Source organism: Oncorhynchus masou, chromosome 22, assembly GCF_036934945.1.
Source record: "Oncorhynchus masou masou isolate Uvic2021 chromosome 22, UVic_Omas_1.1, whole genome shotgun sequence".
In the NCBI taxonomy this organism is placed as follows: Eukaryota; Metazoa; Chordata; class Actinopteri; order Salmoniformes; family Salmonidae; genus Oncorhynchus; species Oncorhynchus masou.
In genome coordinates, this window is record NC_088233.1 from 49061023 (window position 1) to 49085640 (window position 24618).

The following is a 24618-nucleotide window of genomic DNA, read 5'->3' on the forward strand; positions in this document are numbered from 1 at the left end:
CAATATACGCACATAATTTTCCATCCTCATGATGCCATCTATTTTGTGAAGTGCACCAGTCTCTCCTGCAGCAAAGCTACCCCACAACATGATGCTGCCACCCCCGTGCTTCATGTTGGGATGGTGTTCTTTGGCTTGCAAGCCTCCCCTTTTTCCTCCAAACATAACGATGGTCGTTATGGCAAACAGTTCTATTTTTGTTTCATCAGACTAGAGGACATTTCTCCAAAAAGTACAATATTTGGCCCAATGTGCAATTGCATAACGTAGTCTGGCTTTTTTATGGCGGTTTTGGAGCAGTGACTTCTTCCTTGCTGAGCGGCCTTTCAGGTTATGTCGATATAGGACTAATTTTACTGTGGATATAGATACTTTTGTACCGGTTTCCTCCAGCACCTTCACAAGGTCCTTTGCTGCTGTTCTGGTATTGGTTTGCACTTTATCCACTGTTACGAATCCCTTTTGGCCCGACAGTCTAGGGGGGGATGGTAATGAGACCCGTAACATAAATCATGCATTTTATAATAGTGACAAAGTAAAAGTGTGAGCGAAATAACCACGACAACTGAAATCTACCGTCAAACTCGGGGTTTATTGGAAAACACACGGTAATGGGGGGGGAGCAGGAAAAGGGGCTGAGCTGGACCCAATGAAAGAAACAATAAGTATTCAAAAACACCCCTAAGCTAGACTAGCCTACTTTAACCACAGCTGACTAACTAACTAACCAAAAATACAGTGGGTGGTCCACCCAGTTCTAACCAGTGTATTTAACAAAGTTTACCTACGGGTAGTGTATGCCCATGGGCGACTTGTCTTGGTTCACCCTTTTCCCACCAGCAAACAAAACACCATAACCAAAAACAATACTCACAGGTGATGACAAAGTGCTATGGAGGTGCTCAAACAAAAGAGCGCTCAATACATAAAGATCTACAGACATGGCATTTACAGAGAGATTAAGCTCTAGAGCAAACAATTGATAGGGTTTTTAAACCAAGGGAAATGAACTGTGATTGGGTAGGAAACAGGAGGAGGTGTGTCTTCTGATTGATGATTGATTGATGATTGAATGATGATTGATTGGCGACTGATTGGGGAGTGATGATTTTCACCTGTGAGGGGAGAAGGAGAGAAAAGAACACAGGATACACACACACACACACACACACACACACACACACACACACACAGGATACCTGTATCCGTAACACTCCCACCCTTAAAAGAGCAACCCTAGGGATTGCGACCACAGTATTTACAAAACATGAAAATCATAATTTTTCTTTTAAACACGAGATAAAGCATCTGCCAATACATTATCTGAACCCTTTTTGTGGCGGATCTCCAAATTATAATTCTGTACAATAAGGGCCCAACGCATAAGGTGCTGGTTCTGGTTGTACATTCGGTGGAGAAACACTAAGGGGTTGTGGTCAGTATATACAATCACTGGTAGGGCACTGGAACCAATATATACCTCAAAGTATTGCAGAGCCAACAACAAAGCAAGAGCTTCTTGTTCTATTGTCGCATAGCTTGTTTGACATTTATTAAATTTACGGGAAAAATAACAAACAGGATGATCCACTCCACTCTTGTCCTGCTGCAGTAGAACAGCAACAGCACCTCTGGCACTAGCATCTACCTCAAGTTTGAATAGTTGTTCAAAATCCGGAGCAGCAAGTACAGGGGTACTACATAAGAGTGCTTTCACAGATTCAAAAGCTCTCTTACAATCAGGGGACCACACAAATGATCTAGTCGGACTGAGCAAATCGGTCAATGGAGCAACTACCGCAGAGACATTTTTACAGAAGCTACGGTAGTAGCCAACCATCCCTAAAAAGCGGTGTAGCTCTCGTCTGGTGGTAGGTGCAGGAAATGCAGTTATAGCCAAGACCTTGGCATCAACAGGGCGCACCTGTCCATGTGCACCTCTTTACAGAGATTGGGAAGGCTACTGTTACCTAACTCGCACTTTGCCAAGTTCAGGGTTAGAGAAGCAGCTGCCAACCGTTCACATACTACCCTTAGAGAGTCAACATGATCTGACCACTCAGACAAATAAATCACTCAGTCATCAAGGTATGCACTACAATTAGAAACGCCAGCTAATACGGAGTTAACCAGTCGTTGGAAAGTGGCTGGTGCATTTCGCATCCCAAAAGCCATGACTGAGTACTGTAGGAAGTTGTCTGGGGTCACAAAGGCAGAAATCTCAGAAGCACGTGAAGTTAACGGAACCTGCCAGTAACCTTTTAAGAGGTCCAACTTAGTTACATACTTAGCAGCACCAATAGTGTCGATACAGTCGTCCAGTCTGGGTAACGGGTACGAATCTGGCATTGTGACAGAATTTACCTTTCGATAATCCTTACATAATCTGGAAGTACCATCAGGTTTAGGAACCAGAATGCAAGGAGAACTCCAAGGGCTTCTCCAACACATATTTCACCTCATCCCTCATTATCTTCCTCTTGGAAGCGTTGATACGATATGGGTGTTGCTTGATAGGTGTAGCATTTCCAACATTAATGTCATGTTCCAACACGTTTGTGCGAGTAGGAACGTCATTAAAGAGACATGGAAAACTGTGTAGTAGCCTCACAATATCATTGGCTTGTCCATCCGTTAAATGAACCAGACCTGACTGGATAGACAGCAGCATTTCTGAGTTGGGCAATCTAACACACTGCTGCTGAGTATTGCGCAACTCCAATCCAACAACATCATCAATATGACAGTCCACTATGATCGCAGTAGAGGACAGCAGAGGAGACAGCAGTACCTTCCTGTGGTACGCTTTCAACATGTTAATGTGACACACACGAGATTGGCGTTGTCTATCAGGAGTTTGAAGCACATAGTCAGTTTCACTTATTTTATTTTCAATTAAATAAGGACCAGAGAAACGAGCTGACAGTGAAGATCCTGGAACAGGTAATAACACCAGTACTTGGTCACCTGGCTGTAGTGGACGAGAAACAGCCTCTTTATCATAGTGTCTTTTCATGCTCCTCTGTGAGGAAGACAGAGCTTCCTTTGCGAGAGCACAAACTTGGTGTAGGCGCTCACGAAAGCGACTAACGTAGTCCAACATATTCTCGTCTCCTGAACACAACTCTTGGGACAAGAACTGTTCTTTAAGGACTTTCATTGGTCCTCTCACTGTGTGACTAAACACTAGTTCAGCCGGGCTGAAACCTAGGGACTCCTGCACAATTTCACGAGCAGCAAACAAAACTAGAGGAACTCCCTCATCCCAATCTTTCTCAGATTCCAAACAATATTTACGTAGCATAGACTTCAGTGTCTGATGCCATCTTTCAAGCACACCCTGAGACTCTGGGTGATAGGCGCTTGACACACGGTGCGTAATTGACAAGGGTTTTAACACCTGCTTGAAGAGGAAATTGGTATCTTGATCGCTTTGAACCTTAGGTAACCCGAATGTCGTGAAAAATTTTATTAAGGCTTTACTCACTACCGGGGCTGTAATTATTTTTTTATTTTTACCTTCATTTTACTAGGCAAGTCAGTTAAGAACAAATTCTTATTTTTGACGGCCTAGGAACAGTGGGGTAACTGCCTGTTCAGGGGCAGAACGACAGATTTGTACCTTGTCAGCTCAGGGATTCGAACTTGCAATCTTTCGGTTACTAGTCCAACGCTCTAACCACCAGGCTACCCTGCCGCATCCTTCGCAGAGGAATGGCCTCGGGGCCAGGATACCTGTATCCATAACATGCACCAAATTGCATTCATCTCCAGGAGACAGAACGCGTCTCCTTCCTGAGCGATATGACGGCTGTGTGGTCCCATGGTGTTTATACTTGCGTACTATTGTTTGTACTGATGAATGTGGTACCTTCAGGCGTTTGGAAATTGCTCCAAAGGATGAACCAGACTTGTGGAAGTCTCCAATTTGTTTTCTGAGGTCTTGGCTGATTTTCTTTTGATTTTCCCATGATGTCAAGTAAAGAGGCACTGAGTAGGTCTTGAAATACATCCACAGGTGCACCTCCAAATTACTCAAATGTTCTCAATTAGCCTATCAGAAGCTTCTAAAGCCATGACATAATTTTCTGGAATTTTCCAAGCTGTTTAAAGGCACAGTCAACTTAGTGTATGTAAACTTCTGACCCAGTGGAATTGTGATACAATGAATTATAAGTTAAATAATCTGTCTGTAAAACTTTTTGGCCAAAATGACTTGTCATGCACAAAGTAGATGTCTTAACCAACTTGCCAAACTATAGTTCGTTAACAAGAAATGTTTGGAGTGGTTGAAAAACACTTCGGTTGGAGTCATTAAAACTTGTATGTAAACTTCCGACTTCAACTGTATATGCAAAAGTATGTGGATATGGCAATTTAGCCACAACCGTAGCTGACAGGTGTTTAAAATCGAGCACACGCCCATGCATTTTCCATAGACAAACATTGGCAGTAGAATGGCCTTATTGAAGAGTTCAGTGAATTTCAACGTTGCACCTTGATCCAGTAGGATGCCACCTTTCCAGTAGGATGCCACCTTGGATGCCACCACAGTTCGTCAAATTTCTCCCCAGCTAGATCTGCCCCGGTCAACTAAGTACTGTTATTGTGAAGTGGAAATGTCTAGGAGCAACAATGGCTCAATCGTGAAGTGGTAAGCCACACAAGCTCACAGAACAGGACCGCTGAGGCTCGTAGCTTGTAAAAATAGTTTGGCTTCACAAACTGCCTCTGGAAGCAACGTCAGCACAATAACTGTTCATCTGGAGCTTCGTGAAATGGGTTTTCATGGCCGATCTGCCTCACACAAGCCTAAGATGTGCAATGCCAAGCATCGGCTGGAGTGATGTAAAGCTAGCTGCCATTGGACTCTGGAGCAATGGAAACGCGTTCTCTGAATTACGCTTCACCATCTGGCAGTCCAACGGATTCATCTGGGTTTGGCAGATGCCAGGAGAACAGTACCTGTCCCAATGCATAGCGCTAACTGTAAAGTTTGGAGGAGGAATAATGGTCTGGGTCTGTTTTTCATGGTTTGGGCTAGGCCCTTTAGTTCAAGTGAAGGGAAATATTAACGCTACAGCATACAATGACATTCTAGACAATTCTGTGCTTCCAACTTTGTGGCAACAGTTTGGGGAAGACCCTTTCCTGTTTTAGCATGACAATGCCCCCGTGCACAAAGTGAGGTCCTGGTTTGTCGAGATTGGTGGGGAAGAACTTGACTGGCCTGCACTGAGCCCTGACCTCAACCCCATCGAACACCTTTGGGATGAATTGGATTGCTGACTGTGAGCCAGGCCACATCGCCCAACATCATTGCCCGACCTCACTAATGCTCTTGCGGCTGAATGGAAGCAAGTCCCCGCAGCAATGTTCCAACATCTAGTGGAAAGCCATCCCAGAAGAGTGGAGGCTGTTATAGCAGCAAAGGGGGACCCAACTCCATATTAATGCCTATGATTTTGGAATGAGATGTTCGACAGGTGTCCACATACTTTTGGTCATATAGTGTACTTTTGACATGCTCATGACCTTTCTGCTTTTTTTTGTGATTTAACTGCAGGACCTAATGCAGGTTGTGTGCGTGCATGTGTATTATTGTTGTACAGAAGGTCCGAAGGAGGGTCCGTCTCTGCTGCTGGTGTTGAAGTGGGGAGGGGAGCTGACCCCGGCAGGCAGAGTACAGGCTGAGGAGCTGGGGAGGGCCTTCCGATGCATGTACCCTGGAGGACAAGGTACAGTACTCTACTACTGGACATGCCACACCTCACCACTACACTGGACTGTATACTACTTCTATATACGGACCTAGGGCTAGATGAGAGTTTGTATGGACACAATTTAGTCAAACCCAAATCATTTTAAAGCAAAAGCACCTCTGGTTTCAATGTAAATCAATTCAACTACTGCTATAAACAGCAGTTGAATTACATGTAGATAAAGCTGTAAAGTGATTGATAAGAAAATGTCTCTGCGTATTCTGTCTGTCACAACATACAGTAACACATTTACAGAGCCCCTAATTTCTCTTTGTGAAGTCACAAGGTCAGGAAGAACTCAGGACTTTACACAATGTCCCAAAGGCTTACTTGAGATCCATGTGCTTAACTCAGTTTTTTTTGTAAATCATGAATTGAGGTCAATGGGAGATTTGTAAGTCTCAAGTCTCAAACGCGTTATGATCTGGAAAGTATTTGTCCCAGCGTCACTTCTGCATGCCTTTCTCATTGCTGAAGGGGGATCCAATCTCAAACAAAGACAAACACCTTTCTTTCCATTTGACATTTACACTCTGATTTCACCTCCTCCAAAGGCTCTCTACCATGACCTCACGTGTTACTGTTCTTTACATACTGGGTGTCATTGACACGTTTTGTTTTAGGTTCAGAGGAGGAGTCTGATTTTCTGAATGAAAGCTTGTTGCTTTCTCTCTCTTCCTGAAAAATGTCATATGGGCATTTTAGAAGCACTGTCTTGTAAAGATGATCATTAATCACACTCAATTTCGAACAAAAATGAAACACTAAGCACAAACACACTGCAGGATTATTCAACATGGAATTTGCCAGGTCTTGTTCATTAGTCAAGCATGTTTTACACATGAGGATTTTGAAATATATTTTTTGTATTTTGAATTGTCCCCAATGTACAAGGGAGGTCCAATCTCCCCTTCCTGCCTAGTGTCATTTTCATACCCAGGTTTATTGTAATGTTCTAATCCCAAGGTACTGGAGTAACATCACTATATCTGCATTAGGCTTTCCCTTTCCATGAATGCTTTCTAAAATAATGTTTATACTACCTACACTAGACAATGCATGATAAACTACTCTTCCAAGCAAAGCCTAGCAAACTAAGTGGAAAGGGATTATTTTTAGATCACTAGACGGCGGGCCGATATGATTTTTATATATACACACACACACACACACACACACACACACAAACACACACACACACACAAACAGTGAAGGGAAAAAAGTATTTGATCCCCTGCTGATTTTGTACGTTTGCCCACTGACAAAGAAATTATCAGTCTATAATGTTAATGGTAGGTTTATTTGAACAGTGAGAGACAGAATAACAACAACAAAAATCCAGAAAAACCCATTTCAAAAATGTTCTAAATTGATTTGCATTTTAATGAGGGAAATAAGTATTTGACCCCCTCTCAATCAGAAAGATTTCTGGCTCCCAGGTGTCTTTTATACAGGTAACGAGCTGAGATTAGGAGCACACTCTTAAAGGCAGTGCTCTTAATCTGTTTGTTACCTGTATAAAAGACACCTGTCCACAGAAGCAATCAATCAATCAGATTCCAAACTCTCCACCATGGCCAAGACCAAAGAGCTCTCCTAGGATGTCAGGGACAAGATTGTAGACCTACACAAGGCTGAAATGGGCTACAAGACCATCGCCAAGCAGCTTGGTGAGAAGGTGACAACAGTTGGTGCGATTATTCGCAAATGGAAGAAACACAAAAGAACTGTCAATCTCCCTCTGCCTGGGGCTCCATGCAAGATCTCACCTCGTGGAGTTGCAATGGTCATGAGAGCCATGAGGAATCAGCCCAGAACTACACAGGAGGATCTTGTCAATGATCTCAAGGCAGCTGGGACCATAATCACCAAGAAAACAATTGGTACACTACGCCGTGAAGGACTGAAATCCTGCAGCGCCCGCAAGGTCCCCCTGCTCAAGAAAGCACATATTCATGCCTGTCTGAAGTCTGCCAATGAACATCTGAATGATTCAGAGGACAACCGGGTGAAAGTGTTGTGGTCAGATGAGACCAAAATGGAGCTTTTGGCATCAACTCAACTCGCCGTGTTTGGAGGAGGAGGAATGCTGCCTATAACCCCAAGAACACTATCCCCACCGTCAAACATGTAGGTGGAAACATTATGCCTTGGGGGTGTTTTTCTGCTAAGGGGACAGAACAACTTCACCGCATCAAAGGGTCGATGGACGGGGCCATGTACCGTCAAATCTTGGGTGAGAACCTCCTTCCCTCAGCCAGGGCATTGAAAATGGGTAGTGGATGGGTATTCCAGTATGACAATGACCCAAAACACATGGCCAAGGCAATAAAGAAGTGGCTCAAGAAGAAGTACATTAAGGTCCTGGAGTGGCCTAGCCAGTCTCCAGACCGTAATCCCATAGAAAATCTGTGGAGGGAGCTGAAGGTTCGAGTTGCCAAACGTCAGTCTCGAAACCTTCATGACTTGGAGAAGATCTGCAAAAAGGAGTGGGACAAAATCCCTCCTGAGATGTGTGCAAACCTGATGGCCAACTACAAGAAATGTCTGACCTCTGATTGCCAACAAGGGTTTTTCCACCAAGTACTTAAGTAATATTTAGCAGTGGTCAAATACTCATTTCCCTCATTAAAATGCAAATCAATTTATAACATTTTTGGTTTTTCTGGATGTTTTTGTTGTTATTCTGTCTCTCACTGTTCAAATAAACCTACCATTAAAATTATAGACTGATCATTTCTTTGTCAGTGGGCAAATGTACAAAATCAGCAGAAAAATACCTTTTTCCCTCACTGTATGTATGTGTATATATATCATTATATATATTTTTTTTCTGTCTTCTTGCTATGCTTTAAAAAAATTATTTATATAAAATATTGTTTTTGTACCAGGGCCTCCCGAGTGGCACAGCGGTCTAAGGCACTGCATCGCTAGAGGCCTCACTACGGATCTGGGTTTGATCCCGGGCTGTGTTACAGCCGGCCGTGACCGAGAGACCCATGAGGCGGCGCACAATTGGCACAGTGTCGTCCGGGTTAGGACAGGGTTTGGCCTCTTGGATGTCCTTGTCGCGCTTTAGCGACTCCTTGTGGTGGCTGGGCGCTTGCACTCTGACTTCGGGGACCAGCTATACAGCATTTCCACCGACACATTGGTGCGGCTGGCTTCCGGGTTAAATGAGCATGTGTCAAGAAGCAATGCGGCTTGGCGGTGTCGTGTTTCGTCAGACGCACGGCTCTCGAACTTAGCCTCTCCCGAGTCCGTACAGGAGTTACAGCGATGGGACAAGACTAACCACCAATTGGATACCATGAAATTGGGGAGAAAAATGGGTAAACATTACCACAAAAAAACATATGTACAGAGGAGTGTTAGAGTACGGTCTCCTAGCAAACGTTTTCTGTTAATTCTGCTCTTGTCTTCTTACCTCTTGCACTGTATACTAGAAGGTAGCTGCTGGCGCCTTGGCTTCGAGTCTCTTATTGGTAAGAAGGGCTTGGACTTTGCTCCCGCTGTTAACTATCACATTCAAACTGCATCGTCCTCATTACACTACTCACCCATTCCACTGGCTAACCTGGGAACCTTGGGAGGTTTGGGTTTTATCATAAGAACGATATGTCTTTTGCTGTAGGTTTGTGTGAAAGGGTCCATGAGGTGATCCGACGATCCAAGGACGCAAAGGTGTTTGGTCATCTGCAAATGCAGTTTCATGACTCAGCAAGTTTTGAAGCCGTTCAGTGACTGCGGGATCATCTCCTACTAACAATGCTCCTGGCAATTCTCCATGGGTTGGAATTGTTTGTCTGAAAAAAGCCAGCAGCGTAGCTTCGGTTTCACTTCCGAACAAAAACGAGCATGATAACTGAATTGGTTAGTTAAGGGTTCCGACCACATTCCATGTGTTTTCAACCATTTTTCATCCCAGGTATGAGATGTGAAGGACTTGCTTTCCTTCCTTTTCAGGTGAACAGAATCCAGTTGACCGATATTTATTTTATTTTTTTTCGTCACAAAATCAACACGGTTTCCTCTCTCATCAACTGCAGATATATACTACCTATATGTTTTTGTGCACATACAGTCTGTGCTGTTACGTAGGCGCGCACCAGAGGAGGCTGGTGGGAGGTGCTATAGGAGGACGGGCTCATTGTAAATGTCTGGAATGGAATTATTGGCACGGTATCAAACAGGTCAAAACATATGGAACCCACATGTTTGACTCGTTCCCAATAATTCCGTTCCAGCCATTTACAATGAGCCCATCCTCCTATAACTTCTCCCACCAGCTTCATCTGGCAGGCACCCTTTAATTCTCGCTCTCCCTTCCTCTGTGATGTCCTGTAAGCCTGATGTTCCTCCCTCTGTGTGTGTGACCCTGTAGGGGACTATGCCGGTTTCCCTGGCTGTGGTCTGCTTCGTTTACACAGTACCTACCGCCACGACCTCAAGATCTACGCTTCAGACGAAGGCCGTGTACAGATGACCGCTGCCGCTTTTGCGAAGGTATGTTTACAGTACAACGTGTGTGTGTGTGTGTGTGTGTGTGTGTGTGTGTGTGTGTGATGCATGCTCACTGTATATGTAAGCCTGGTTCCTTTCATTTGTATTCAGTGTCAATACATCTCTCCCTTTGCATGTATGAACACTTTCTGTGTACAGAACATATTGTTGCGTGTGTGTGTATATCTCATAACTGTCTTATTGTGTAGGGTCTGCTGGCTCTGGAGGGGGAGCTGACTCCCATCCTGGTGCAGATGGTGAAGAGTGCAAACATGAACGGCATGCTGGACAGCGACAGTGAGTCTCTGACCGACTGCCAGCAGAGGGTGAAGGCCCGCCTCCATGAGATCATGCAGAAAGACCAGGACTTCACTGAGGCAGACTACCAAAAGGTACAGTCTGTAGATTCCGTCATCGAGACCACTGCTACCCACCCAGTCGTTGTTTGGAAAGGCCATAGGAGGAAAGCCCTGTTTTTGAAATGGTTAACATTTAATTCGGGGCTCCCAAGTGGCGCGCCAGGCTAAGGCATTTCATCTCCGTGTTGGACCAGCGTCGTCCGGGTTTGGCCGGGTGTAGGCCGTCATTGTAAATAAGCATTTGTTCTTAACTGACTTGCATAGTTAAATAAAGGTTCAATAAAAAAAGCCTGCAGGTGTAATGCCTTAATAGTTATAATAAGCATGAATGAGCCAATAATAATAATGTGCATTCAACTAAGAATCATTATGACATGCTAATTTTTGTATCTTTATTTAACTAGGCAAGTCAGTTAAGAACACATTTTTATTTTCAATGACGGCCTAGGAACAGTGGGTTAACTGGCTGTTCAGGGGCAGAACGACAGATTTGTACCTTGTCAGCTCAGGGATTTGAACTTGCAACCTTCCGGTCACTAGTCCAACGCTCCACTAGGCTAACCTGCCGCCTCATGACAAGTATTTCAATACATTATACAGTAACTACATCATAATGTATTATAACTGCTGGCGTTAAGTAAACTATGGTCACCCGTTGCACTGATGTGAGGCTCCATTGACAATTCCATCAACTTGAGCAGTCCTTGAAAAGTGTTTTTGAAATTTGATTGTTTTTAATCTACCATCTTGTTTCCTATCCATTCCTCACTGTACTGCCTTCAACTGATCATGCCATTGCTGTCAATCTCCAGAGTCTCACGTAACATTTCAACACTACCTGTTATGGATACTAACACTGGCATTGCAGAGTTCCATTAAGTGCTGCACGATTTGTACCACTGTAATAGCGTGTGACTGTTACTATGTGCTGCAGCTGGCCCCTACAGGCAGCCCCTCTCTGGTCAACTCCATGAAGATCATAGGGAACCCAGTGAGGACGTGTGACCAGGTCTACGCCCTCATCCAGAGACTCACCTCCCAGATCCGCAAAAGGCTTGAGGACCCCAAATCTGCAGGTCTGTTCTCTGTTTAGAATTGAATGGAATTTAAATACTTTATTGTCCGATATAAGACTTTTTGACCCATTCCTAATAGGTCAAAATGTAAACATTAGTGGAGACTGCTTTCCAGGTTTGGATTCACTGTTACATTTTCTACCAAAGAGCGGTGCGGAAGCTAACTAGCCAACTGTAAATAAGTGAATTGTTTTACCTCCGTTCGATACAGAAGTTACTTAGCTAGCTAGGTAAAGTTATTGATGGTTAGTTATCTACCGCTCCTACACTCTTTTGCTAGCTATCGGGAATGCCGTCGTGTCAAAAATATACCTCAAAATGACTAGGTTTCTCCAGTTTTGTTTACATTTTGCTAATGTGATATACACTGAACAGAAATATAAATGCTACATGTGAAGTATTGGTCCCATGTCTCATGAACTGAAATATTAGATCCCAGAAATATAAAATCATATTTCTCTCTTATGTTATGCACAACTTTATTTAGCCCTGTTAGTGAGCATTTCTCCTTTGCCAAGAGAATCCATCCACCTGACAGTTGGCATATCAAGAAGCTGATTTAACAGCATGATCATTACACAGGTACACCTTGTCATGGGGACAATAAAAGGCCAGTCTAAAATGTGCAGTTTTAAAACACCTTTCCACGGATGTTTTGAGGGAGTGTGCAGTTAGCATAGTGACTGCAGGAATGTCCACCAGAGCTGTTGCCAGAGAATTGAATGTACATTTCTCTACCATAAGCCGCCTCCAAAATCGTTTTAGCTAGTTTTACAGTATGTCCAACTGGCCTCACATCCGCAGACCACGTGTATGGTGTCATGTGGGCGAGCAGTTTGCTGATGTCATCGTAGTGTAGAGAGTGCCCATTGGTGCTGGGATTATGTTTGTTTTTTTGGCAGGCATAAGCTACAATGAACACAATTGCATTTTATTGATGGCAACTTGAATACACAGAGATACTGTGACAAGATATTTTGGGGCCCTTTTAAAACATTTTTTTAAACATTTTTTTTATAAAAGCATCTGTGACCAACAGATGCATATCTGTATTCCCAGTCATGACCCAAAACACCTCCAGTCTGTGTAAGGGCTATTTGACCAAGAAGGAGTGTGATGGAGTGCTGCATCAGATGACTTGGCCTCCACAATCACCTGACTTCAACCCAATTTGAGATCGTTTGGGATGAACCATAGAGTGAAGGAAAATCAGCCAACAAGTGCTCAGTATATGTGGGAACTGTTGAAAATGCATTCCAGGTGAAGCTGTCTGAGAGAATGCCAAGAGTGCAAAAGCTGTCATCAAGGTGGCTACTTTGAAAAATATAAAATATTTTTTGATTTAACACTTTTGTTTTGGTTACTACATGAGTCCATATGTGTTATTTCATCAATTGAATTCCTGTCTGGTGTAAGCTAAGTTCTTTCCTGTTCCCAGACCTGCAGCTGTACCACAGTGAGACCCTTGAGCTGATGCTGCAACGCTGGTCCAAGCTGGAAAGGGACTTCCGGAATAAGAGCGGCCGCTACGACATCAGTAAGATCCCAGACATCTACGACTGTGTGAAGTACGACACGCAGCACAACGCCACGCTGGGCCTGGAGGACACACTGGAGCTGTTCAGGCTGTCCCGTGCCCTGGCCGACATCGTCATACCTCAGGTGAGGGGAAGACGAATACCCACACGTTCACGTTTACCTGCGCAAACGGCGACTATGGCAGTGGTCTCGACCTATCAAGCGGGGAGCATGACTCCTGAACATTTCTTTGCTCCTTATTGGATAGAGAAACGTGAACACACACACAGAGGGAAGGAGTTTTGACCAGCGTGTTACTTTAGACTCCCGTCCCCTCAGTCTCTGAGGATGATTATGACTCAAGATGCTTCTTTCTTACTCCTTATCGTTTCCTTTTCAAATGCGTAATGCCGACTAAGCTTACTTTGCTATCCCTTCAAGTACAGTAAGCCTGGCTATGAAATTACAGTTTTAGGAACCTGACAGAAAATGATCAACCGAAGTAACATCTTTGAGCATGAAATTGTTCTGTTTCTCTCTCCAGGAGTATGGCATCAATAAGCCAGAGAAGATGGACATTGCCCAGGCCTACTGCCTGCCCTTGATGAAGAAGATCCAGCTAGACCTGCAGAGGACCCACGAGGACGAGGCCGTCAACAAGCTGCACCCACTGTGAGTTGCAGTGCCACTTGTGACCACGGTCTGTGGCTCGGTGCCACTGGTCTAGGATCAGTTGTTATTATAGATACCTATCACTGTGCTGCAGTTGGTCCCACACTGTCTTTGTCCATTGTCTGAGCCCGAGTTCTTATTAGATCCCTTTTTATAATGGTTCGGTCGGACGCAAAGGATTTATTGCTGCTCCCGGACCAGGCTCAAATCCCCATCATTCGAATGAAGAGACAATGATACAAAGGGTGCATATCTGGGTGCCTTGTGAGAATTAGTCTACGAGTGGGTAACCCACCTCTACCATCCATCCTATTGGCCAGCATGCAATCATTGGAGAATAAACTGGATGAGCTCTGTTCGAGACTATCCTATCAACGGGACCTTAAAAACTAGAATATCTTGTGTTTCCCCAAGTTGTGGCTGAACGATGACATTGATAATATACAGTTGGCTGGTTTTCCAGGGCTCCGAGTAGCGCAGAGGTCTAAGGCACTGCATCTCAGTGCTAGAGGCGTCACTACAGACCATGGTTCGATTCCAGGCTGTATCACAACCGGCCGTGATTGGGAGTCCCATAGGGCTGCGCACAATTGGCCCAGCGCTGTTAAGGTTAAATAAGAATTTGTTCTTAACTGACTTGCCTAATTTAAATAAAAGATAAATACGTTTTTTTTTAAATCCATGCAGCGGCAAGACAACGGCAAGACAAGGGGGGGTGGTCTGTGTCTATTTGTCAATAACAGCTGGTGTGTGAACTCTAATATTAAGGAAGTCTCTAGGTTTTGCTCGCCTGAGGTAGAGTACCTCATAAGCTGTAGACCACGCTATTTACCAGGAGAATTTTCATCTGTAGCTGTCTATTTACCACCACAAACCGATGCTGGCACGAAGACCGCACTCAACGAGCTGAATAAGGCCATAAGCACACAAGAAAATGCTCATCCAGAAGAGGCCTGGCACTTTAATGCAGGAAAACTTAAATCCGTTTTACCTCATTTCTATTAGCGTGTCACATGTGCAACCAGAGGGGAAAAAAGCTGGACCACCTTTACTCTAAACACTAAGACTCTTACAAAGCTCTCCCTCGCCCTCCATTTGGCAAATCTGACCATAATTCTATCCTCCTGATTCCTGCTTAAAAGCAAGAATTTAATCAGGAAGCACCTGTGACTCGCTCAATACGCAAGTGGTCAGATGACGCAGATACTAAACGACAGGACTGCTTTGCTTGCACAGACTGGAATATGTTCCGGGATTCTTCCGATGGCATTGAGGAGTACACCACATCAGTCACCGGTTCGTCAATAAGTGCATTGATGACGCCGTTCCCACAGTGACCATACGTACATATCCCAGCCAGATTGTGTGATTACGCTCTCTAGCCGATGTGAGTAAGACCTTTAAACAGGTCAACATTCACAAGGGTGCAGGGGCCGACCATGCGCTGACCAACTGGCAAGTGTCTAACTGAAATGTTCAACCTCTCCCTGACTGAGTCTGTAATACCTACATGTTTCAAGCAGACCACCATAGTCCCTGTGCCCAAGAATGCCAAGGCAACCTGCCTAAATGACTACCGACCTCACTCATGTCTGTAGTCATGAAGTGCTTCGAAAGGCTGGCGATGGCTCACAACACCATCATCCCATAAAACCTAGACCCACTCCAATTCGCAATGGGGTACCAGGACAAAAACTTCTCCCTCAACATGAGCAAGACAAAGGATTGTGGACTACAGGAAAAAGAGGGCTGAGCATGACCGCATTCACATCGACAGGGCTCTAGTGGTCCAACCATACCAAGTCAGTCGTAAAGAGGTCACAACAACGCCTATTCCCCCTCAGTAGACTGCAAAGATTTGGCATGGATCCTCAAAAGGTTCTACAGATGCACCAACGAGAGCATCCTGACTGGTTGCATCACCGCCTGGTATGGCAACTGCTCGGCATCCGTCCGTATGGCGCTACAGAGGGTAGTGCGTACGGCCCAGTACATCACTACCCTCTGTAGTGCCTTGCAAACGGGGCCAAGCTTCCTGCCATCCAGGACCTCTATACCAGGCGGTGTCAGAGGAAGGCCCTAGTCATAGACTGTTCTCTCTGGTACCGCAAGCCGTACCGGAGAGCCAAATCTAGTTCTAGGTCAATAGAACAGTTAATCAAATGGCTACCCGCACTATTTGCATTGGACCCTTTTTTTTAACGCTGCTGCTACTCTGTCTATGCATAGTCACTTTACCCCTACCTACATGTACATATGACCTCAATTACCTCTACTAACCCGTACCCCCGCACATCGACTCCCTGGTTATTATTTTATTATGTTACTTTTTTTGAAACTTTAGTTGAATTAGCATTTTCTTACTCTGCGTTGTTGGTTAAGGGCTTGTAAATAAGCATTTCACAGTAAGGTCTTACACCTATTCTATTCAGCGAATGTGACATAAATACAATTTTATTTGATAGTTGAATATTTAAAAATGATTTCCAAATGCATTTCAAATACCCCTAGGACCAAACAGAGTATTTAAATATTTGTATTTGAAAATACACTTATTTCCAATATTCTACTTGTATTTTCTAATGAAATACTTATTTTAAAATGTATGTGAAAGTATTTGCAATCAATAGTATGAAATAGTATTTGAACCGCGATCGCCCTAGGAGCAGTTCTTATAACACCATGTTGGGGACTGAGTTCCACTTTCCTTGGACCAGGTCTGGCTATGTGCCACTGTCCCAGGTTCAGTTTCTATCCAGTAAACCTGCCATTGAGGTGTGTCTCTTGAGCCCCCGTAAGTGATCACCCTTTGTCTTTCATTCCCTCTGGTGGTTCAGGTACTCGCGGGGGGTCATGTCTCCAGGGCGTCACGTCCGGACCCGCCTCTATTTCACCAGCGAGAGCCACGTCCACTCGCTGCTCAGCATCTTCCGCTACGGCGGACTACTGGATGTACGTTGTCACTGTTAAAGTAGCCTGGTCCCAAATCTAGTTGGCATGATAATAGTGACAATGATCATAGCTTAGGAGTTGTCAAGATGGCACAAACCGATCTGGGGCCAGGTTAGTTATTGTAAAGGGATAGTTCACTTGAAGTTCCAATTGTGATACTACACATAAGGTCATGAATATTGTCGACTTGGGTTCAAAATCAGAAAAATATTTTTTTTAGGTGTAGTTTTCTCTGGTTATAATGTCAAGTGTGTTTGTGTGTGTGTGAAAGGAGGTGAAGGACCAGCAGTGGAAACAGGCCATGGATTACCTCAGTGCCGTCTCTGAACTCAACTACATGACTCAGATAGTCATCATGCTGTATGAGGATAACAACAAGGTCAGTTAGGCCTCTCTGTCCCTATGTCAGTCGTCTTTTCTTTCTGAAGTATTACTGCACCTGGTACTATTACTGTACCATCCTGTCGGTATGTGTCTCTTCCTCTCACTCCCTCTCTCTGTAGTATAGCATCATTGCTTCTGTTTTGTGTTTCCGTGTGTGTGTTGAACAGGACCCCGGCTCAGAGGAGCGTTTCCACGTGGAGCTCCACTTCAGTCCCGGGGTGAAGAGCTGTGAGGACGAGGAGAACGTCCCTCTGGGCTTTGGCTTCCGCCCTGCCTCCGCTGAGGTCTGTGGGGTGTCTGTGGGTGGGTGTGGGTGTGTCTGTCCACAGCCCCCCCCTCATCATCGGTCTCTTTAATCCAATCCAGAACCAGGAGAAGCAGACCAACCAAGGCAGTCTGGAGGACCTATCACAAGACGAGCCTGACCGGGCCCTGCCTCTCTCTGAGCTAATCAGCATCAGAAGATCACCCATGATCCGCAACCGCAAGACTGGCTCCATGGAGGTACTTGATCAGGGCCATATCAGTTATTGTGTCCACTGTCCCAAATTTAGTGTATTCCACATTTAGTGTGGTGTCTTTTTGGTGCACGCAACGGAAAACAGTTTGCAATGGAAAATATTTTTGTTGTTGTTTCTGATTGGATAAGTCCAGGTAGTTCCTACCTGTTTGAGTTAATAGTAATAAACATAACCCAGGCACAGCTTTCATCTGTTCAGATATTGTATTGCTGGGATAGGCCTGTTTGAATCCAAACCCACATAGAAAGACAAACCTTAATTTTGTAAAACTTTACGGAAATCCAATGCTTCTCAGGCCAAATAGCATTTTAACGCCCTGTGTAGCCCGTCCCTATTAGTGGATTCTTTAGTAAAGTAATGCGTCTGTTTTTACAAATTAATGTAGACCAGTTTTACCTAATTTCTATCAACATTTTAAGTGTGCAACCAGAGGGAAAAGAACTCTGGACCACCTATACTCCACACACAGAGATGCATACAAAGCTCTCCCCCGCCCTCCATTTGGCAAATCTGACCATAATTCTATCCTCCTGGTTCCTGCTTACTGCTTACAAGCAAAAATGAAAGCAGGGAGCACCAGTGACTAGATCAATAAAAAAAGTGGTCAGATGAAGCAGATGATAAGCTACAGGACTGTTTTTCTAGCATAGACTGGAATATGTTCTGGGATTCCTCCAATGGCATTGAGGAGTACACCACATCTGTCATTGGCTTCATCAATAAGTGCATCAATGACGTTGTCCTCACAGTGACAGTACATACATACCCCAACCAGAAGCCATGGATTACAGGCAACATCAGCACTGAGCTAAAGGCTAGAGCTGCCGCTATCAAGGAGCAGGACTCTAACCCGGAGGCTTATAAGAAATCCCGCTATGCCCTGTGACGAACCATCAAACAGGCAAAGCGTCAGTACAGGACTAAGATTGAGTCGTACTACACTGTCTCTGACGCTCATCGGATGTGGCAGGGCCTGCAAACCATTAGACTACAAAGGAAAGCACAGCCGAGAGCTACCGAGTGACACGAGCCTACCAAACGATAACATGCATGGCAGCACCAGTTGTACCGGAAGACTGTGTAATCACGCTCTCCGCAGCCCTTTAGACAGGTCAACATTCACAAGGCCACAGGGCCAGACAGATTACCAGGACGTGTACTGCGAGCATGCGCTGACCAACTAGCAAGTTTCTTCACTGACATTTTCAACCTCTCCCTGTCCGAGTCTGTAATACCAACATGTTTTAAGCAGACCACCATAGTGCCTGTGCCCAAGAACACTAAGGTAACCTGCCTAAATGACTACCAACCTGTAGCACTCACGTCTGTAGCCATGAAGTGCTTCGAAAGGCTGGTCATGGCTCACATCAACACCATCATCCCAGAAACCCTAGACCAACTCCGATTTGCATACCGCACCCAACAGATTCACAGATTATGCAGTCTCTATTGCACTCCAAACTGCCCTTTCCCACCTGGACAACAGCAACACCTATGTGAGAATGCTATTCATTGACTACATCTCAGCATTCAACACCATAGTGTCCTCAAAGCTCATCAATAAACTAAGGACCCTGGGACTAAACACATCCCTGCACAGCTGGATCCTGGACTGCCTGACGGGCCGCCCCCAGGTGGAAAGGGTAGGTAACAACACATCCGCCACGCTGATCCTCAACACAGGGGCCCCTCAGGGGTACGTGCTCAGCCCCCTCCTGTACTCCCTGTTCACTCATGACCGCACGTCCAGGCACAACTCCAACACCATCATTAAATTTGCAGATGACACGAGTGGTAGGCCTGATCACCGACAACAACGAGCCTATAGGGAGGAGGTCAGAGACCTGGCCGTGTGGCGCTAGGACAACAACCTCATCGTGATCAAGACAAAGGAAACGATTGTGGACTACAGGAAAAAGAGGACCATAGCCTGCCCCCATTCTCATCGATGGGGCTGCAGTGGAGCAGATTGAGAGTTTCAAGTTCCTTGGTGTCCACATCACCAACAAACTAACATGGTCCAAGCACACCATGACAGTCATGAAGCGGGCACAACGAAACCTATTCCCTCTCAGGAAACTGAAAAGATTTGGCATGGGTCCTCAGATCCTCAAAAAGTTCTACAGTTGCACCATCGAGAGCATCCTGACTGGTTGCATCACTGCCTGGTATGTCAACTGCTCAGCCTCTGACCGCACTACCCTCTGTAGTGCCTTGCAAACGGAGCCAAGCTTCCTGCCATCCAGGACCTCCATACCAGGCGGTGTCAGAGGAAGGCCCTGAAAATTGTCAAGACTCCAGCCACCCTAGTCATAGACTGTTCTCTCTGCTACCACATGGCAAGCGGTACCGGAGTGCCAAGTCTGGGTCCAAGAGTCGTCTAAAACAGCTTCTACCCCCAAGCCACAAGGCTCCTGAACATCTAGTCAAATGGCTACCCAGATTAATCACATTGTCCCCTCTCCACACCACTGCCACTCTCTGTTGTCATCTATGCATAGTCACTTTAATTAACTCTACCTACATGTACAGTTAAAGTCGGAAGTTGACATACACTTAGGTTGGAGTCATTAACTCGTTTTTTAACCACTCCACAAATGTCTTGTTAACAAACTACAGTTTTGGCAAGTTGGTTAGGACATCTACTTTGTGCATGACACAGGTAATTTTTCCAACAATTGTTTAGACAGATTGTTTCACTTAGAGTGTATTATATCACAATTCCAGTGGGTCAGAAGTTTACATACACTAAGTTGACTGTGCCTTTTTCAGAAAATGTCATGGCTTTTTAAGCTTCTGATAGGCTAATTGACAACATTTGAGTCAATTAGAGGTGGACATGTGGATGAATTTCAAGGCCTACCTTCAAACCTCAGTGCCTCTTTACTTGACATCATTGGAAAATCTAAAGAAATCAGCCAAGACCTCATAAAACATTTTTTAGACCCCCACAAGTCTGGTTCATTCTTGTGAGCAATTTCCAAATACCTGTAGGTACCACGTTCATCTGTACAAACAATAGTATGCAAGTGTAAACACCATGGGACCACGCAGCCATCATACAGCTCAGGAAGGAGATGCGTTCTGTCTCCTACTTTGGTGCGAAAAGTGCAAATCAATTCCAGGACAACAGAAAAGGACCTTGTAAAGACGCTGGAGGAAACCGGTACAAAAGTATCTATATCCACGGTAAAACGAGTCTTATATCGACATAACCTGAAAGGCTGCTCAGTAAGGAAGAAGCCAGACTACAGTTTGCAACTGCACATGGGGACAAAGATCATACTTTTTGGAGAAATGTCCTCTGGTCTGATGAAACAAAAATTGAACTGTTTGCCATAATGTGTTTGGAGGAAAAAGGGTAAGGCTTGCATGGCGGCAGCATCCTGTTGTGGGGGTTCTTTGCTGCAGGAGGACTGGTGCACTTCACAAAATAGATGGCATCATGAGGATGGAAAATTATGTGCATATATTGAAGCAACATCTCAAGACATCAGTCAGGAGGTTAAAGCTTGGTCGCAAATGAGTCTTCCAAATGGACAATGACCCCAAGCATAATTCCCCAAGTTGTGTCAAAATGGCTTAAGGAAAACTAAGTCAAGGTATTGGAGTGGCCATCACAAAGCCTTGACCTCAACCCTATACAAATTTTGTTGGCAGAACTGAAAAGTTTGTGCGAGCAAAGGAGGCCTAGAAACCTGACTCAGTTACACCAGCTCTGTCAGGAGGAATGGGCCAAAATTCACCCAATTTATTGTGGGAAGCTTGTGGAAAGCGACCCAAAACGTTTGACCCAAGTTAAACAATTTAAAGGCAATGCTACCAAATACCAATTGAGTGTACAGTGCCTTGCGAAAGTATTCGGGCCCCCTTGAACTTTGCGACCTTTTACCACATTTCAGGCTTCAAACATAAAGATATAAAACTGTATTTTTTGTGAAGAATCAACAACAAGTGGGACACAATCATGAAGTGGAACGACATTTATTGGATATTTCTAACTTTTTTAACAAATCAAAAACTGAAAAATTGGGCGTGCAAAATTATTCAGCCCCTTTACTTTCAGTGCAGCAAACTCTCTCCAAAAGTTCAGTGAGGATCTCTGAATGATCCAATGTTGACCTAAATGACTAATGATGATAAATACAATCCACCTGTGTGTAATCAAGTCACCGTATAAATGCACCTGCACTGTGATAGTCTCAGAGGTCCTTTAAAAGCGCAGAGAGCATCATGAAGAACAAGGAACACACCAGGCAGGTCCGAGATACTGTTGTGAAGAAGTTTAAAGCCGGATTTGGATACAAAAAGATTTCCCAAGCTTTAAACATCCCAAGGAGCTCTGTGCAAGCGATAATATTGAAATGGAAGGAGTATCAGACCACTGCAAATCTACCAAGACCTGGCCGTCCCTCTAAACTTTCAGCTCATACAAGGAGAAGACTGATCAGAGATGCAGCCAAGAGGCCCATGATCACTCTGGATGAACTGCAGAGATCTACAGCTGAGGTGGGAGACTCTGTCCATAGGACAACAATCAGTCGTATATTGCACAAATCTGGCCTTTTTGGAGAGAGAGGCAAGAAGAAAGCAATTTCTTAAAGATGTCCATAAAAAGTGTCGTTTAAAGTTTGCCACAAGCCACCTGGGAGACACACCAAACATGTGGAAGAAGGTGCTCTGGTCAGATGAAACCAAAATTGAACTTTTTGGCAACAATGCAAAACGTTATGTTTGGCGTAAAAGCAACACAGCTCATCACCCTGAACACACCATACCCACTGTCAAACATGGTGGTGGCAGCATCATGGTTTGGGCCTGCTTTTCTTCTGCAGGGACAGGGAAGATGGTTAAAATTGATGGGAAGATGGATGGAGCCAAATACAGGACCATTCTGGAAGAAGAGACTGGGACTGGGACAGAGATTTGTCTTCCAACAAGACAATGATCCAAAACATAAAGCAAAATCTACAATGGAATGGTTCAAAAATAAACATATCCAGGTGTTAGAATGGCCAAGTCAAAGTCCAGACCTGAATCCAATCGAGAATCTGTGGAAAGAACTGAAAACTGCTGTTCACAAATGCTCTCCATCCAACCTCACTGAGCTCGAGTTTGAAATATCCAATAAATGTCGTTCCACTTCATGATTGTGTCCCACTTGTTGTTGATTCTTCACAAAAAAATACAGTTTTATATCTTTATGTTTGAAGCCTGAAATGTGGCAAAGGGTCGCAAAGTTCAAGGGGGCCGAATACTTTCGCAAGGCACTGTATGTAAACTTCTGACCCACTGGGAATGTGATGAAAAAATAGAAGCTGAAATAATCATTCTCTACTATTATTCTGAGATTATTCTTCACATTCTTAAAATAAAGTGGTGATCCTAACTGACCTAAGACAGACAGGGAATTTTTACTAGGATAAAATGTCAGGAATTGTGAAAAGCTGAGTTTAAATGTAATTGGCTAAGGTGTATGTAAACTTCCGACTTCAAATGTACATACCTTAACTAACAGGTGCCCCCACACATTGACTCATACAGGCACCCCCCTGTATATATTGTTATTTTTTACTGCTCTTCTTTAATGACTTGTTACTTTTATCTCTTATTCTTATCCGTATTTTTTGAAACTGCACTGTTGGTTAGGGGCTCGTAAGTAAGCATTTCACTGTAAGGTCTACCTACTACTGTTGTATTCGGCAAATGTGACTAATAACATTTGATTTGATGTCTCCATTAGTGACTGCTTTGTTATTTCACTATCTGGCTAAGTGTCAGCTGTTTGTCTCTCTGTCTCGGTCTGTCGCACTGTGACAATCTCCCTGTCCCCACCCAGGTCCTCTCCGAGACCTCCCCCGGCTCCTCCAAGGGTGCCTCCTACCGCCTCTTCCCCTCCTGCTCGCGCCAGTCCCCTGAGATCAAACCGACTGGCCTAGGTGGGTATCTGGTTTCTGCCAACCACTGCTGCCACTGTCATATTTCAGCCACGCTGTCATCAGCGCTCACTAATCTCTTTGGCTCTCTGTATCTTGCTTGCTCTCTCGTACTCTGTCTTGTTCTGTTGCTCTCTCGTTCTCTCTCCGGCCATCTCGTTCTCTCGCCCCCCTTTCTCTCTCTCTGTACCTCTCTTTTTCCCCTTCTCTCTCTCTCTCTCTCTCGTTCTGTCTGTTTTCCCTCCCTCTTTGTCTCTCTCTCACGCTCTCCCTCCTTTTCTTCCTCTCTCTGTCTGATGGCTGCATAGCTGCCGTGACTCCATAGTGGTAGGTAGGTCCGACAGCGAAAGCTCCCAGGCTTAGACTATTTAGGCCAGAGGTCAATGGAGAGTCGATGGAGAGAATGCATCTTAGGATGTGTCCCAAATGGCCCCCCTATTCCCTTTATCGTGCGCTACCATGGGCCTGGTCAAATGTCCTGGACTATGTAGGGAATAGGGGGCCATTTGGGACGTAGCCTTAGAGCCCCACCACCAAGGACCTCTCCTGCCAATAGGGCTCTATATATGGGGGTCTGGGCTCCGCGGAGCCCCCCACCCCGGATGCTATTCCAGTCTGTCTCCATTTACATTAATCTGTCAAGAGAAGCAAGGAAAATTCCACAAGTTGATTCAATATAACCGCAGATACAATTAGTCCCCCGTGAGTGGATTTTGGAGGTGCTTGTTACCCCCAGCCACTTTCTAACACCGTGATAATCACACCTTACTAAGCCCTTATAAAACAAATAAAAGAGTGCAACGGATGCTTCGGGGGGGGAAAAAACATGTTTTCTCATTGACGTGAACCTGGGCTGAGGTTGGTTTGACTCATGCGTGTGTTTTCCACTGCTTTTCCATACTCCTACTGCACTGTATGCACCACGCTTGTTCAAT

General features: G+C 44.7%; 1 protein-coding gene across 6 annotated transcripts in view; it reads left to right on the plus strand.

The window, feature by feature from the left end:
• LOC135509636 (inositol hexakisphosphate and diphosphoinositol-pentakisphosphate kinase 1-like) overlaps positions 1-24618 on the plus strand; it is a 70943-nt gene that overhangs the window by 24270 nt on the left and 22055 nt on the right. For all 6 annotated transcript variants that reach the window (XM_064930453.1, XM_064930455.1, XM_064930457.1 and 3 more), the window contains 11 exons: positions 5613-5738; positions 10147-10268; positions 10475-10657; positions 11559-11700; positions 13139-13362; positions 13763-13890; positions 16728-16842; positions 17114-17221; positions 17394-17510; positions 17593-17730; positions 23587-23686. In XM_064930453.1, the coding sequence (XP_064786525.1) occupies positions 5613-5738; positions 10147-10268; positions 10475-10657; positions 11559-11700; positions 13139-13362; positions 13763-13890; positions 16728-16842; positions 17114-17221; positions 17394-17510; positions 17593-17730; positions 23587-23686 (1503 nt within the window). The remainder of the gene's footprint in view (positions 1-5612; positions 5739-10146; positions 10269-10474; positions 10658-11558; positions 11701-13138; positions 13363-13762; positions 13891-16727; positions 16843-17113; positions 17222-17393; positions 17511-17592; positions 17731-23586; positions 23687-24618) is intronic.